Source organism: Symphalangus syndactylus, chromosome 21 (assembly GCF_028878055.3).
Source record: "Symphalangus syndactylus isolate Jambi chromosome 21, NHGRI_mSymSyn1-v2.1_pri, whole genome shotgun sequence".
NCBI lineage: Eukaryota > Metazoa > Chordata > Mammalia > Primates > Hylobatidae > Symphalangus > Symphalangus syndactylus.
The window spans coordinates 70,049,418-70,066,422 of NC_072443.2; the positions used below are offsets into that span (position 1 = coordinate 70,049,418).

Sequence of the window (17,005 nt, forward strand, 5' to 3'; positions counted from 1 at the left end):
AGAGAATGGCAGGGACTGGGGAATGTAGGGCTCACATATTTATCTGCATGTGAATGTAAAATGTGATCCTAGGGATTATTTTCAACTTTACTTAGCAGAGGGTAGTACAGGGTTAATAAATCATATCACATATAGCTTAGCCTGAAAAGTGCAGGGCTAAAAAGCAAATGATTTCAAAACCAAAGGCAAAGTATAAATCCATATGTTGCTCTGAAATACAGAAATGCACCAACTTTAGCAGATGTTCTGGCCTGCTAAGGGAAGGCAGGTCCCTTGGCTTGTGGGAATTCTGGGACATAAGAAACTCTATTTCTCCCTGGCTGCTTCTCCCTCATTTTCTAATGAGCAATATGAACGCCTCTCCCCTCAGTCAGTACCATGGTAAGACCCATGTTTGCCTCCGCTACCATAACTATTGGCTTAGTGCAAAAGTAATTGTGGTTTTAGGGAACCCAAGAGACTACTATGTTGGTGCAATTACTAATTGCACCAACATAATAGTCTCTTGCTTTCCCCTAAAAATTACAATGGCACATCAGTAAGCCAGTCAACAACCATTTACTGAGGGACTTCATGTGTGCGTATGAGTGGTGAACACTATACCAGTAATCTCAATATTGCTACATAGGAACATTAGAGGCAACTGTTAGAGTGTTCATTTAGTCAGAGGATCACTGGAGGTTCCCTGAAAAGGTGATGTTGAAGGTGACATGTGAAAGTTAAGTAGGAGATAGCTAAGGGAGAAGGAGGTATGAGCATTTCTGCAAAGGAGACAGCACGTGTGAGTCCTGAGTGATTGGGGAGAGGTCCTGGCATGCTTGAGGAGAGCGAGAAGCCTGGCATAGCTGTTTAGGTTGTTCTAACACAGTAGTTCTCAACCAGGGGTGACCTTGCTCCCCAGGGTACACTTGGCAATGTCTGGAGACATTTTTTAGTTGTCACAACTGGAAGATGAATGCTGTTGGCATCTAATGGGTAGATGCCAAGCACGCTGCTTATCATCCTATGGTGCACAGCACAGATCCCTAAAACAAGGAATTATCAGATCCACAATGTCAATAATGCTGAGGGTGAGGAACTCTTCAAGGGAAGCCCACATACAGAGGCTTAAACAAGATAGGTTTACTTTTTGGATTTAACATCCCAAATGGGCTGTTTTGACTGATATGGCCAGCTGTAAACTGCCATAAACCAAGGCTCCTTCTATCATATTGGTCTGCATCTCCTAGGACAGGGGTTGGAAAATTTTTCTGTAAAGGAGCTGATTGGAAATATTTGGCTTTGTAGTTCAGATGGTCTCTTTTGCAACTTCTCAACTCTAACCTTGCACTGTGAAAGTAACCACAGACAATGCCTAAGGGAATGGACATGGCTGTATTCCAATAAGACTTCATTTACATAAACAGGTAGTGGGATGAGTTTGGCCTGTGGGCTATACTTTGGACCCCTGCCTTGTCAAATGTGCTTGGTCTGCATGCTAGCCAGTAGGAGGGAGAAGAGGTGGAGTGGAGGGTAGGCCTCCTTCCTTTTAAGGAACAACATGGAAGTCTTCTACATCACTTCTGCCTGTGACTTATTGGTAAGAACTCTGAAAGGCTGGAAGTGGTGTAGTTTTTGGATGGGTCATCACAGGCCTAGGGAAAACTCAGCTTGTTTTATTTAAAACACACACACACAGAAGAATGGCTACTGGGGGACAATTGGCAGTGTCTTTAATTGCTGGATGCACAAGTAGAAGGAACTCAGAATGAGGCTGGCAAAACAGGCAGAGTGAGATCATGCCCAGTCTTAGAAGTGAAATGCAGGATGACAATTTTTCTCTTAAGAGAAATGGGAACCTATTAAACAACTTTAAGCAGGGGTTGGTTCTGGGCCATTTTTCCATTTTAAAAAGACCTTTCTGGCAGCAGTGTGCTGAATAAAATGCAAGGGTCATGCAGGGATGGGGGTGGGGCTACTTTGAAAAGCATCCATTATCCAGGAAAGAGAGATGGTGGCTTGAATGAGGATGGTGGCAAAGGAATGAAGTAAATGGATGGGAGAGAGATTGAGAAGGGAGAGTCTATAGCATGCTACAGATTAAACTCTCACTTTGAGATTTAAGGAAAAGCAGCTTTATTCATAATTTTTTTAAGCTAAGAGAAAACTAGGAAATGATCTCTATCAGCACTGTCCACATTGGGGATCTGATTCAGCCTCAGCTGGTCCTTGTCTGCTACTTTTGTCTTTTCCTTCTAGACTCAAATGCCCATTATTTGTCATCTTCTTTGGACAAAAGCCATCCCGATTCTCCCAAGCATGGAATTCTAGGCTTAAGTGACTCAGGATACAGACATAGAGTTCACAAGTCCCAAATGTAATGAGTGGGCAACCCCAGTGCTTGACATAAGCAAAGGGAGGATGTGACATGTGTTTTGAGACTGACAGGCACCAAGGGAGACAAAAGCCTATGGTGTAATTATGCCAAGCATATAATAGGATGCAATCACTTTCTGTCTCCAATATGCCCCTCAGCACTGTGAAAGGGCTTTGAATAGCAGAATGCTCCAGACCTGTGTGTCTGTGCCCTTGGAAGTCTGAGAAAGCCATGGCACCTTCTCTTCTTTCAGTCAACAATGCCATGGGCACTTATTGAACATCTACTGTATGCCAGGGACCATGCTCAATCTTGGGGACACAGAGGTGAATAAGACAAGAACTTATGACTTCCTCAAACAAATGGCTCTCCAATTGCTGCCTCCAGTTGGTCCCTGTAAACAAAGGATGAACAAATGTTTTCCTCATTTGTTAAGAACACATTTTTAGTAATGAGGGCATCTTAACTGGCAAGCTCAGTTATAGGGTTCCTGCAAAGTTCCTTTGGTTTTTTAGTTAGCATGGTGGACACATTTGGCTTTGAAAGACAATGACATCTAGTTATTCACTTTCGAGGAATTGCCTGAAAGCCTATTGGCACCATTTCTTTTTCTAAAGAGAGAGGACATTGCGTTCTTTGCATCTTCATTTGTTTCATGTGCTGTCAAAATCGTTATAGTGATTAACTGGCTAATAAACAGAATAATAAATAACTACAAGAGACAGATGATTCACATGTAACTCTGACATGGCCTCTTCTTATCTTTTGTCCTCTAATTCCTTTATGGCAAAATTTGCCAGAAAACTGCTTCTTATCTTAATATCTTATCTTAATATCACTCCATTTCTCCCTCCGTATCTATAGCCCATAAATAGTCATGTGCCACATAATGACATTCCTGCCAACAATGGACTGAATATACAATGATGGTCCCATAGTTTACAATGGAGCTAAAAACTTCCTATAGCCTAGTATTTACTAAACTGTACTTTTTATTGTCATTCTAGAGTGTACTCCTTCTACATCTTTTTTTCTTTCTTTTTTTTTTTTTTTGTTTGAGATGGAGTCTTGCTCTGTTGCCAGGCTGGAGTGCAGCGGCATGATCTCAGCTCACTGCAACCTCTGCCTTCTGGGTTCAAGCGATTCTCTTGCCTTAGCCTCCCAAGTAGCTGAGAGGCTCGTGCCACCACGCCCAGCTAATTTTTGTATTTTTAGTAGAAATGAGGTTTTACCATGTTGGCCAGGATTGTGTTGATCTTTTGACCTCATGATCCACCTGGCTCAGCCTCCCGAAGTGCTGGGATTACAGGCGTGAGCCACCACACCCGGCCTCTACTTATTTTTTTAAGTTAACTATAAAACAGCCTCAGGCAAGCCCTCTAGGAGGAATTCCAGAAGAAGGCATAGGTATCATAGGAGAGGACAGCTCCATGCATGTCATTGCACCTGCATAGGAGAGGACAGCTCCATGCATCATAGGAGAGAAAAGATGTAGAGGTGGAAGACAGTGACACTGATGATCCTAACCCTGTGTAGGCCTAGGATAATATGAGTTTTGTGTCTTGGTTTTTAATAATAAGTCTAAAAGAAAAAAATTTTGAAAATTAAAAATAAGAAAAAGCTTATAGAATAAGGATATAAAGAAAGAAAATACTTTTGTATAGCTGCATAATGTGTTCGTGTTTTAAGCTATTACAAGAGTCTAAAAGTTTTAAAAAATTAAAAAGTTTAAAAGTAAAAAAGTTATAGTAAACTAAGATTAACCTATTATTGAAGAAAGAAATTTTTAAAAATTTGGCGTAGCCTAAGTGTATAGTGTTTATAAAGTCTACAGTAATGTCCTAGGCCTTCAATTCACACACCACTCACTCACTCACTCACCCAGAGCAACTTCCGGTCCTATAAGCTCCAGAGTAAGTGCCTTATACAAGTGTTCCATTTTTCATCTTTTATACTGCATTTTTACTGTATCTTTTTTGTGTTTAGATACATAAATACTTACCATTATGTTACAATACATGTTGTACAGGTTTGTAGCCAAAGAACAGTGGACTATATGCTATAGCCTAGGCGTGCAGTAGGCCTCACCATCTAGGTTTGCAAGTACACTCTATGATGTTTGCACAACAATGAAACTGCCTAATAGTTCTTAGGACACATCCCCTTTGCTGAGCAATGCTGGATTGTAGATCCCTGGTATCTTTGACTTCCATGGCTCCAGGGCAGAGCATCCAGGCCTGGGCCTGGTTTGCAGGTGATGGCTTCAGGAAGCATAGGCAATCCCATCCACTATAATGCTTGCCCTCCTTACAGCCATTCATTTAGTCTTAATGTTATTCAACTCAGTGTGCGCCCTGCACTATGCCAAGCATTTTACCTGTGTTTCCATTTAATCTAGCTCAACTCTATGAAGCAGATACTAATAACATCTCCCTTTTACAGAAACTCAAGTGAAATGAGTGACTTGCAAAGGTTGTACAGCCAATAGGTAGTAGAATCAGGATTTGAATGTAGGTCTTTCTGACTCCCAAGTTCATACAGCGCTACTGTCTCCTTTAAACAATCTTTTTTTTTTCCTTTCCAGACAGGATCTCACTCTGACACCCAGGCTGGAGTTCAGTGGCATGATCATGGCTCACTGCAGCCTGGACCTCCTGGGCTCAGTTGATCCTCCCACCTCAGACTCTTAAGTAGCTGGGACCACAGGTGGGCGCCACAATGCTTGGCTAATTTTTAAAAAATTATCTGTAGAGATAGCGTCTCCCTATATTGCCCAAGCTGATTGTACAATCATTTATTGAGCATCTATTTATTATAAGGTCCATATTACTCTATTTTGTTATCATGGCCTCAGTAGTCTGAAGTTCTAATCATTTTGTCTTGCCAAAAAAGCAGCATATTCATAGATAGTTGAGGAAACTAAGACAAACTAAGGCACATGTACCAAATCCAGCCCTTTTGAAAATAAAGTTTTATTAGAGCACAGCCACATGTATTCATTTACATATTGTCCATGGGCTGCTTTTGTGCTACAACATCAGATCTGAAGAGTTGTGACAGAGACCACATGGCCCGCAAAGCTGAGAGTCTTTACTATTTGGCTCTTTGCAGGAAAAGCCTGCCAACCCCGATGCAGAGCACAATCATACATATTGTTTCTTTGATGAAATTCTTTCTAACGAACAGACTCATCTTATTCAATGACTCAGGGTTGGTTTAATCATATATACTATTTGCTTAATTCAATGATTTTTTTATCAAATGCCACAAAGCAAGATAAGAAGTCTATCCACGGGGTGCTTTCTGCAAGGAGAAAAAAATGCACCATTCCCAATTAAAGTATGGAATGTGGAGTATCTTTTGGCTCTTCCCAGAAGATACTCATAAGTCTTTGCTAGTCTCTGGAATTGTGTGCAATTTTCAGACCATCACTCTTCATCCCTGCCTACCCCATTCCATTTGTAAACTGGTTAATCCCCATCATGGCTAGGCATTTACGACCCTTCTGAAAAAAAAAAGAAAAAGAAAAAGAAAAAACATTCATTACAAAAGTTAGAAACACCTCCTATAGTTTAAAGAACCATCAGAAACTTAGAATAGCGAGAAAATCAGTAGGAGCTCTCTGATTCCAGCTTTATCTTCATCTGTAAGCTTGCACAACCCACAGATAAATTATAAGTTACCACAAAGATTCCCACCAATGACAAACTGACTCACTGTCCTTCAAGTCCTTTCATCTTTCTGGATTCCACTTCTAAGGCTCTTTATATTCTGTCAAGATGGAGTGTGATGTTTGCCAGAATTACGGAGAGTATGCCAGCATTTGAACACATTTTCCATTTTACCTGTATAGAAAAATATTACCATTGCTGAAGTTTTTTCCACGATTACTTTTTGTCCCTGTAGAAGTTCATAGCCAGCTTTGTGAAACGTTACGTGTCTGTTCCTGCACAACAATGAAAATAGAATGAAAGGTTAAAGTGAACTTTGTTAAAATATAACAAACGATTATCCTAGAAACACCATACTACTGTAGGACTAGTTTTGTTAATATTTTGTTTTGGCTTTTTCATTGCCAACTGCCAGTTTGATCTGGGTACCAAAACCACAGTCTCAGGACACGATTTCAAAGAACAAGAATGTCACATTTCTCTTGGTTGGCTGACATCTGAAAAATGTTCTGCCTGAAGCCCTCCCAGAAGAAAAGGTGTTATTCTTTTGCCATAAAAATGATTTTAAAAAAATGGCAACAGAAAAACAAAACAAAACAAAGGGCAAACCTAATTTTTTAGTACAATCAAATGACATTTAAATGAAAGCATTGTGTGCTATGTATTATGGGCAGGAGACTCTCCGGAAGTCACTAGTTTTGAGAGCTGCAACACTGCATCATCTGTGTTCAGATCCGTGTCGACTGATGTCCCTGCCAAAGCAGTTTATATTTTACTGTAAAGAGGCCCCCTAGGATGAAACACTGAACACAGTTCTGGGTATATGAGGCTCTAGACATCAAGAGAAAGTGCTATCATACTGCAGGGTTTCACATGTCAAATCAATCAGCAATGGGATGGCCCATGGAAGCAGTTCATAATATTCCATTCCTAAAGAGAATGCAATGTTTGAGTGTGACCTGTCTCACTTGAAAACAGAAAGTTGAATCTTTACCACCACCCTAAAATAATACTCAGCACTTGCGTAAAGTCTTCAGGGAGTTCTACATATAAAAATTAGTTAATTAACAATTATTACTGTATGCTAGGTAAACATGGATTATTATTATCATAATTTTACAGACCGAGTAAATGAGAGTGCAGTAGAAGGTGCCAGGAGAAAAATTAAAATTAATGAGTTCCTAGATCACAGGCTTGAGCTGCAAGGACTTTAAAGAGCTTGTTTATGTTAAGGAACATACTGTAAATTGATACTTAAATATTGGAAAAGCAGCTTTTCCAAATTAGTTATTAATGAAATTAGTGCTTGTATTTGTATGTGTACATATATGTATGCATGTATGTGTACATATATATTTTTATGATTTTATAACTTCCCAAGCATTTGTGATGATTGAGTTGTCTTATTTCTGATAGAGGAATTCATGTAATCATAAACTTTACTCTTCAGATGTCATGGCTTGATTTTTTTCACCTTAGGAATAACCAAGTATCTCTGAGGTTTAAGAACCAAAAAGTGTGTTAGGACCAGGAAATATATGGGTAAATTACAAAGCCAATCAACATGTTTATTGAGTGGCCGGTAGGAGCCAAACAACATCCCTGGTCCTGGGGATGCAACACTGACCAACATTACAGATCTCTTTTATACTTTAAAACTTTAAGTTCCACTCAGAAACTGTACCTTTCATGTGATTTAGCTGAAGGAAGAGGGTGATGACTACTGACGACTCCTGTAATAAGACTATAGTGGACATACTTTTTTTGTCTTTCTGGCATCTCTTTATGGGAAACCCCTCATTCCCTTACCTTCATTTCCTGTGGTCTGGATGAGAATGTTTCCACTCCCTGGCTCAGGAGATGGCAGAAAACCTAAGGCAGGTCAGGAGTCATGCCTTGAACACTTATTGGAACTATTAGGAAAATAGTGCTGTTTGTGCTAGGAATGATAAGGTAGTGAGATGCAAACGTGGACTGCAGAAGCTGTATAACCATGTGGGGATAGTATGCCTGAGAAGGAAGCTAACCCAGGGGAAAGCAGAGCAGATTCTTAATGTGTTCAGGTGAGCACCTGGATGCAGCCATGCCTGAAGTCACTTTGCTTCCTGGACTTTTTAATGATGTGGCCTATTCTTTCCATTTTAAAAATTCCTATTCACTTTGAATTGGGCTTCAGAAACTTGCAGCCAAAAGAGTCTGAATGCAATTTAATTCAGTAATCTTTAAACATGTAGCCTTTAGCATGAACAGGAAAATAAACCCTAGTTTAATACAAATAATTTTGAAAACAAAAATAGCTTATGAATGTATATAGACAAATGGAGAATGACACTTGTGTATCTAATAGCCATCAACCCCTTCTTCCTTATTAACAGAACCCTATTACTATTTTTGCACTTTTAGAATAGCTTTATTGAGATGTAATTCATATGCCACAAAATTCGCCCTTTTAAAGAGTACAATTCAGTGTTTTTTAGTATATTCACAGAGTTAGGTAACCACTGGCACAATTAATTTTAGAACATTTCGTCATGTGCAAAGAAGAAACCTCTACCCATTAGCAGTCATTCCCCATTTCCCCCTTCCCCAAGCTTTTGGTAAGCCCTAATCTAATTTCTACCTCTACATATTATATATAAATGGAATAATAAACATGTGGTCTCTCGTTTGTTCTTTCACTTAGAATAATGTATTCAATATAAATCCATGTTGTAGTATGCATCAGTACTTCATTTCTTTTTATGGTGAATGGTATTCCATTGCATGGATGTACAACCTTTTGTTTATACATTCATCAGTTGGTGGATATTTGGATTGGTTCAACTTTTTGGTTATTATGAATAATGCTGCTATGAACATTTGTGTATGAGTTTTGGGGTGAACATGTGTTTTCAGTTCTCTCCGTGAGAGGGACTGCTAGGTCATATGGTCACCCAATATTTAACATTCTGAGGAACTGCCAAACTATTTTCCAAAGTGGCTGCCCCATTTTACAATCCCAACAGCAACATGTGGGGATTCCAATTTCTCTGCATCCTTGTCAACACTTGTTATTGTCTCTCTTTTTGTCTTAGGTTGTCATAGTGGATGCGAAGTGATACCTTAGGGTAGAACCTATTAATATTCCAGGAAGCAATGTGCTTTTGTAAAAGAGTACATTTCATAAATGCTGTTGCTGTTGAGATGTAAGAGAAGGTAGTTGGGTGGAGCTTCCAGAAAAGCTTCTGAAGGAAGGGGCAGGCCAACCTGATTAAGTTAAGCTACTTCCCCTAGGTTAATCAGGTTGGCCTTCCCCTTCTTCCTCCATTTTTCTGCCTGGAATGGTCGGCTGTGCAGCAGCTCTCTCTCTCCATGAAATGAGCATAGAAGCCAGCCCCTACAGATGGTGGAGCAGAAAGAGAAAAGAATCCTGAGTCCTTGACGACCTGGAAGCCACTATACCAGCCTCAGCCTGCTAACTCTGGCTCATATTTTTTTTACTTGAGAGAGAAATTAATTTCTAACTAGTTTATTCCATGGTTATTTGGATGTTCTGTTATGCTCAGCTAAACAATTTTTTGTTCCACATGCATGTATGTATGCATGTACAGGTATGTTTATAAATACATAGGTATTTATGTGAACATTTATATGTATATATACACACGCATATTCTGTACAAAGCCTACCAATTCACAACCAGATAGTGATCTATTTATTCATATGGGAGTTGGCTGTTCATAATTCTGAATTTTGTTATGGGAACAATGTTCTAAATGTTGATAGGTACTCCAACTAGGCCACGGAGGCCTATTTAACTCATACTGTGATACATCTACCTCATGCTGGTAGTACCAACCCACGCTTAAGATCTGAGCAGCAGGAACTTACATGGAGCAGGAAGAGGGAGCAGTTATTTGTTCAATATCTATTATGTTTCTACTAAGTGTTAAATATGGGGGACAGAACGTGAACATGATTGCCCTACTCCGTAATAGAGCGTAATACGTAGCATGGAAACTAGACATTGATCAAGCTGTGCTCCTCTGCTGCCCAAAATACTTGAGTGCCAACCAGCACTAGAACCAATTCAATCTCCTTCCTCCACAGGTCCTGCGGGCCCGTGTCCATTTGGTTCTCGCCTACTTTTCTACCCTTGTTTGATTCTTCTCTGCTTGGCTTACTCTGCTCCAAGTTGCAGGCACACTCAAATAGACCATGTGCTTGCTTCGAACCTCAGCACTTTCTCTTGTTCTGCCTGGAATGTTCTTCTCCCAGCTATTGCTGGCTCAGTCTCATCCTTCAAGTGACAACTCACACTTCCTCTCCCCAGACAGCCCTATTTCAAACGGGCCCCTTTGATTTTTCTCCAGCATGTGAGCTGCTTTTATGGTGTTGACAGCAGTGATTCTGAAACTTTAAGTGCACACAAATCACTTGGTGATCTTGCTAAAAGGCAGATTCTGATTCGGTAGGTCCAAGGTGCGGCCTGAGATTCTGCACTTTCGACATGCTTCCAGGTTATGCCCATGTTTCTGGTCCCCAAATCATACTTTGAGCAGCATTGTATTAGGGAACTTATCATATTCCATAATCATCTCATTTATTACTCATTTATTGATATCTGCTGTTCCTTTCCGTGAAATGAAGGCTTAAGAGGGGAGGGACACTGCTTATTATTATTATATTTGGTAGCCTTTGTAGCTCCAGTGCAAGAACAGCCTCTTCTTTGCATATAATAGCTACTAAATAATTATTAGATAAATTAAGACATTTCATGTGTGATCAATGTTTCACAAGGGTATGTGCTTGGGGCTGTGGAAACTAATCCCATCTGGAGAGCTGGGAAAGGAGAGCCAGCCTTTTGTAGACCAGACTTTTGCTCAAATTTGTAAGAAGTATTTTCGCAATTCTTGTTCTTCTGTCCAGCGTCCCTACTGTGATAACTCATCCTGACTTACCAAAGTCTTCAAAAGTCTCCAGAATAGAGAATTACCTTCTCTTCTCCCTACCTTTCAACCCATGGCAAACGAATGTGTCAGGCCCCAGGATGGCTGACACTGGCTATGTTAACAGGCAGGCAGTCTGACTGAAATGTTTCACACTTGTTTTTGTGGATGACTGCTGTACCTTATTACACTCTGGTGGTACTTTCATTTGGTAAAAGCAGATCCTTATCTAATTGCATAGTGCTGTTTTAGCTAGTAGAATACAAACATCTACGCCTGGGGAAAAAAATTTTTTAAAAAATGTAAAAACCCTTGACTTTCTTTTTGTTTGTTTTTTCTAGTACTGAAGCCACAAATTATCCAGACCCTAGAGGCAGCTGAGGATTGATACCCAGCAAACATGGAGGGGTGGAGTCGTTATCCATATCATTTGTAAGGGAGTGCCTCCTGAGCTGGAGCTTGCGGAGGAGGGCGCATAATGCTTATGGTGATTAAGAGTGAGGGTTCTGAAATTCTCCTGTTGACATCCCTGACTGGAGGGATACCTTATGTAACCTTATAAGGTACCTACACCTACTTAGATATCTTATGTAACCTCTATAAACCTCAGTTTCTCCGTCTGTAAAACAGGGCGGACAACATACCTACCTCTCTATGTGCAGTGAGGATTAACGAGACAATGAAGGTCAAGTGCTGAGCACAGTGCTTGATACCTAGTAAGAGTTCCAAAAAAACTGGTAGATATTATTATCATCTTCTGATTAAAAATGCTGATGGAAAGAACACTAAAAACAGAGTTTAAAATCAGAATGGGATCGTGGTGAATATAGAAACAGTATTTTTATTAGGCTTGGGGCCACATTTTGATTAGAAAGTGCAGAATCAGATGATAAAAGGAAGGGGTAAGAGCAAGAGGTAGTGGAAGCCACAAAAATAATTTGCAAAGTGACCAAACCAGCTGTCCACAAGGAATTCACCCATATATAAACACTCAGATGTTTCTGGGACGGTTGAGTAAGTATCTAATCCATGTCAGAAAAATCAGCTACTTTTCTCAGGAGGCCTGCCACACCAAACATTCATCTTCCTACAGTTTTTATTCATGTTTATTGGTATGGTGCCTTGAGTTTTCGATTTATAATAACATCCCTCTCTCACTGTGCAGCATTCACCAGGTGGTTCCACAGCCAGCAGAAAATGTGGGCTGACGGCCTTGCCTGACTTCAGTAATGAGCAAAAAGCTTCCTTAAAACTATGGTTCTCAATATGGCACTGGCCATGTCTGGTTGTCACAACAAGGGATTGTTACTATGTCTAGTGGATAGTGGCCAGAGATGCTCCTAAATATCCTGCAATACAGACGGTAACCACCCCCCACACACACAACAAATAATTATTTGAATGAAAATGTCAGTAGTACCAAGGTTGAGAAACTCTGCCCTCAACTCCTTCTTCCTAATATTTTTGGCTCTCATTTCTCCTGTCAAGTTCGGTGACTGAAATCATATGCATGGTCTTGCCAGCTCTGACATTGTAGGATTTTTTTTGTCTAACCTCCAAGAATTTTGATACTAAAATTAACCAGTGAGGAGTGGCACAGACTTTCCTTATGCCTAAAGTGGCCAATCCACAGTAGGCTATGGCTTCTGTGGCCTCAGCTGTAGCATTTCAGCAACAACCTCTCAATCTGCCATCTGGGAGACCACCCGAGGTGTGGCAGAACATCTCCAAAAAGAAGTGTACACCCCAAGTAAGCACTAATTTACATTTATGGTGTAGGACAGAACTTCTCTGTTTCTCAAAACCAGTTTGGTTTGAAGATTATCACCCTGTTGACACTAGCTCATTCTGTGAAACTGACAAGCCCACACAACTTTGGTGAAAGAATTTGTTTCCCACCCATTATCTGAGAGCCCATGAGTAGCTTAATGAATATACTGATGGAGGATTCCCTGGCACAAGCTTATCTGAACAAAGGCCAATAATACTCCACCCCAAGCAGAATCCTATCAAAGCAATGCGTTAATTGATTAAAGCAATTAAAAGAAAGTCTCCACCACAAATAGGCAACAAATGCCACCAAAACTGATTAAAGAACACTGTCAAGTGACCTCAACCATGCACTGAAAAATCTAGTGAGTGACAACTTTTTAAAGGTCAGTGCGAAACAAGTAATCCTTATGAACATCAAGGCAATTCTTTCACTCTGATGAAGCAGTTAAATAGTGAAGGTCATGGGGCTTTAGCAGCCACATAAAAGAAAGAAGGAAAGCAATTAGACAAAATTGATGCTGTAATCCCACTTTCCAGGCCCCAGAGTCTCGCTGAATACAGAGTTCCTGCTTCACCGTTCAGAACTCTCCCGGTTCACTGTTCAGACACTGGCAGCAGATTCCAAATGAGAATTCCATAGCTTGATTCCACTCTCATCAATGCTGACTGCGTGTTTCTTAGGAATGTCTATAGCCTTGGGAGGTAAAAAATAAAATAAAATAAAATCAATGTCTGATGGTACGAACTTTACACCCAGTTTGGAATTCCAAAAATATTCCTCCAATGCTCAGGAGTGTTCCTGAATGCTACCCAGTCAGGTTTGCTGTACTGAAGGGAATGAATGTCCAGATCTATGGATCGCCAGGGTTTTCCAATCAAGTGGGAATCCAAGGACCAGCATGGACTAGCAGCATTGGCATCACTTGGAAGTGCTTTCAATATGGAGATTCTCGGACCCCCCCCACCCAGACCCACTATATCAGAACCGCAACCACATTAAAATGTGAGAAACACTGATCTACAGGACCCTACAGGGCACTTTTGTTTTGTTTTCTGTTTTGTTTTTATCCTTCTTCCAGCCTGAGTTTCCTCAATGGAAAGATGACAAAGTGTACACACAAAACAAACCAAAACTGAAGGAGGGCAGTTGTTGACATGATCTTGGGGGTAATGAGTCTTCTCCCAGTTCTAACTTCTGCAGTCAGCATCGCTTCTTTTGTAATCGCGGGAAAATAATTTTCAAATGGGGCTAACCCTCTCACAACATTGTACTAATGATCTTTAAAGCGACGGATTTAGAAGCGCTCAGCACCACGCTTGCCACACTGCAGGGCAGACACTTCAGAGGTGTTAGGTGAAGTGGATGGAGCCAGCACGCTGGCCTCTCCCACTCCGACAGCTGGCGAGCAGCTCTTGTCCACCAAAACTTCCCCGGGTAGATTCACCCACCGCTCCTGGAAACTTGCTAAATCCTGGAGGTTCGCAGAACCTCTGGTCGGAACTGAAGTTGCAGCCGGAGCGTCCCGCAGGCTTTGTAACTTTCCCTGGAATGAAATAAATAAATAAAGACCGTAAGTGCTGAGATAGCGGGCCCCAAGATATTTTTAGTCCTCTGCAATCAGCCACTAGAGGAAGCGGGAGGGAGAAGGGAGTAAAAAAGTTTTGATCCGTTCGGGAAGAGGCTCGAAGAGAAACCTTGGGAGAAAGCAGTAGCCTCAGCTCCAAACTCAGCGAGCTTTTCTCGGCTGGCGTTTTGTCTCCTATAGCGTAGACTGTAAAAGAACAGAAAGGAGTTTCCCGAGAGGATTCAGGCTGGCGTCCTGGGCTGGCCCGTCCCTTCTGGCGAGCCTCAGTGTCCTCCCACGCGCTTCTGCCTTCCAGCCTCCTCCCTTTTTCACGGGGCTGGCGGGAGGCATCCGAGGCAAGATGTATGTGCGCTCGCGCTCGCGCAAATACGGCCGGAGGAGTCCTGTTCCTCGGGCATTTTCCGAGGAAGTCTGGATCAATTAGGCTCAGTCCGGGGAGAGCAAGCGAGCGGGCGGGCGGCGCAGCCGGCCTGTCTGGGCCGCCTCGTGGGGAGGGAGGGGGCGCCCGGCCGCCCGGCGGCGACCCCGGGGCCTGGCCGCCACCATGGGCTTCGAGCTGGACCGCTTCGACGGCGACGTGGACCCGGACCTGAAGTGCGCGCTGTGCCACAAGGTCCTGGAGGACCCGCTGACCACGCCGTGCGGCCACGTCTTCTGCGCCGGCTGCGTGCTGCCCTGGGTGGTGCAGGAGGGCAGCTGCCCGGCGCGCTGCCGCGGTCGCCTGTCGGCCAAAGAGCTCAACCACGTCCTGCCGCTCAAGCGCCTTATTCTCAAGCTGGACATCAAGTGCGCGTACGCGGCGCGCGGCTGCGGCCGGGTGGTCAAGCTGCAGCAGCTGCCGGAGCACCTCGAGCGCTGCGACTTCGCGCCCGCGCGCTGTCGCCACGCGGGCTGCGGCCAGGTGCTGCTGCGGCGCGACGTGGAGGCGCACATGCGCGACGCGTGCGACGCGCGGCCCGTGGGCCGCTGCCAGGAGGGCTGCGGGCTGCCCTTGACGCACGGCGAGCAGCGCGCGGGCGGCCACTGCTGCGCGCGAGCGCTGCGGGCGCACAACGGCGCGCTGCAGGCCCGCCTGGGCGCTCTGCACAAGGCGCTCAAGAAGGAGGCGCTGCGCGCTGGGAAGCGCGAGAAGTCGCTGGTGGCCCAGCTGGCCGCGGCGCAGCTCGAGCTGCAGATGACCGCGCTGCGCTACCAGAAGAAATTCACCGAATACAGCGCGCGCCTCGACTCGCTCAGCCGCTGCGTGGCCGCGCCGCCCGGCGGCAAGGTAGGCGCCTGCTGCCCGCCCCGACCTCCAGCCAGGATCCCTGGGGACCCAGGGCCCCGCCCCATCCCTTTGCGTACGGGGGCCCGAGCTTCCCGGGAACATCCTTGCTTCCTCCCTCTTCTTCCACTGCTTACCAGCTGTATCACTACTTGCAGGTCGCTGAACCTGCCTGAGGTGGAACACTGTGGTCCCTTATAGTCTAGACGTAACCGGTAAAGTATAGCTGCACAGCTTCAGGGGTTCTGGAAGGACGAAAAAAGAATCCACAAGCAAGTGTAGGATAAGAATGAAGAATGCAGCTCCAGAGTCAAAACTGCGTTCAGAGGCTTTGCTGCTCAGACCAGCTGGGGGATCTCGGGCAAGTTGCTTACCCTCTAGAGGTCAGAAACCTATAGAATGACACTGAGGAGAGGAAAGATGGACACATTGGGTGAATTGTATCCGTGCATCCTCTAGGATTCCAGAAAAAAAATAAAGGGAACCCACAGCCAGTGTAGATTAAGTTAAGAAGGATACCAGAAGAGAGGCCTCTGGGGTAAAAGCTGGATGCAAGCGTGGGCTTTGCAGCCAACTAGCTGGCTGACCTTGAGCAAGCTGCTTAACCTCTCTAAAGTTGGAAACTATGGTCCCTAGAGACGTGGTATACAGAGTAAAAACAGCCAGGCACCCCTGAGGTATTCATCCAGGGATTTCAGAAAGAATTAAAGGAGCACTCTGCCCCCAACAAGTATAAAGTAGTAATTAAGTGTGAGTCCTCTGGAGTTAAAACTGTTTTCAAATCTGGGCTTTTTGCTGACCAGCTGGGTGAACTTGTGGCTTAATTCCCAGGTCCCTCAGTTTCCCTCAGTGCGAAAGGTTTTTGTCAGGCTTCAGGGAGAGAGTTTAGTAGAAGGGCCTGGTACTGTGCCTGGTTGAGAGTGAATAAATGCTCAGCAAGTGTTACCTACAATTATTTTTAACATCTCCACCTGAGCAGTCCCCTTGAGCGAGGGTTTACTTTGCTCCAGGCTGGGTGCTGCATTCTTCCCAGTCATTTCCTTTTTAATCAAGTGAGGTTGGTGTGACCCTTCCCATTTAGTAGATGAAAAAACTGAGGCTCATTAAGGGGCAGTTTCATGCCTGGGTCTCAGCTTTTGGGTGCAAAGCTGCATGTCGAACCTTTGTGTGCCCATCTTTCCAGCCCACGTCCTATAAACCATCACGTTGCTCCTCAGTGCAACCACAAGTGCCATTTATTGAGTGTTTATTAAGTGCCACCAACAGTAGGAAGTGCTTTACATGCATTACCTATGTTGTCCTTTGAGATGAGGGAACAGACTCAGAGAAGTTATAGAACTTGTCCAAAATTAAATAGTGACTTAGGGAGCAGAGCTAGACTCAAATTCTACCTCAGAGTTCTCAGTTTTGGGGCATATTGGCATTTG

The 17,005-nt window shown here is 43.3% G+C and overlaps 1 protein-coding gene across 1 annotated transcript in view; it reads left to right on the top strand.

Moving 5' to 3' along the window:
* The first annotated feature begins 14,742 nt into the window (after positions 1–14,742).
* PDZRN3 (PDZ domain containing ring finger 3) overlaps positions 14,743–17,005 on the top strand; it is a 243,732-nt gene continuing 241,469 nt past the window's right edge. Inside the window, exon 1 of the mRNA XM_055259306.2 lies at positions 14,743–15,581. Within this exon, the coding sequence (XP_055115281.1) occupies positions 14,859–15,581 (723 nt within the window). The 5' untranslated portion in view covers positions 14,743–14,858. The remainder of the gene's footprint in view (positions 15,582–17,005) is intronic.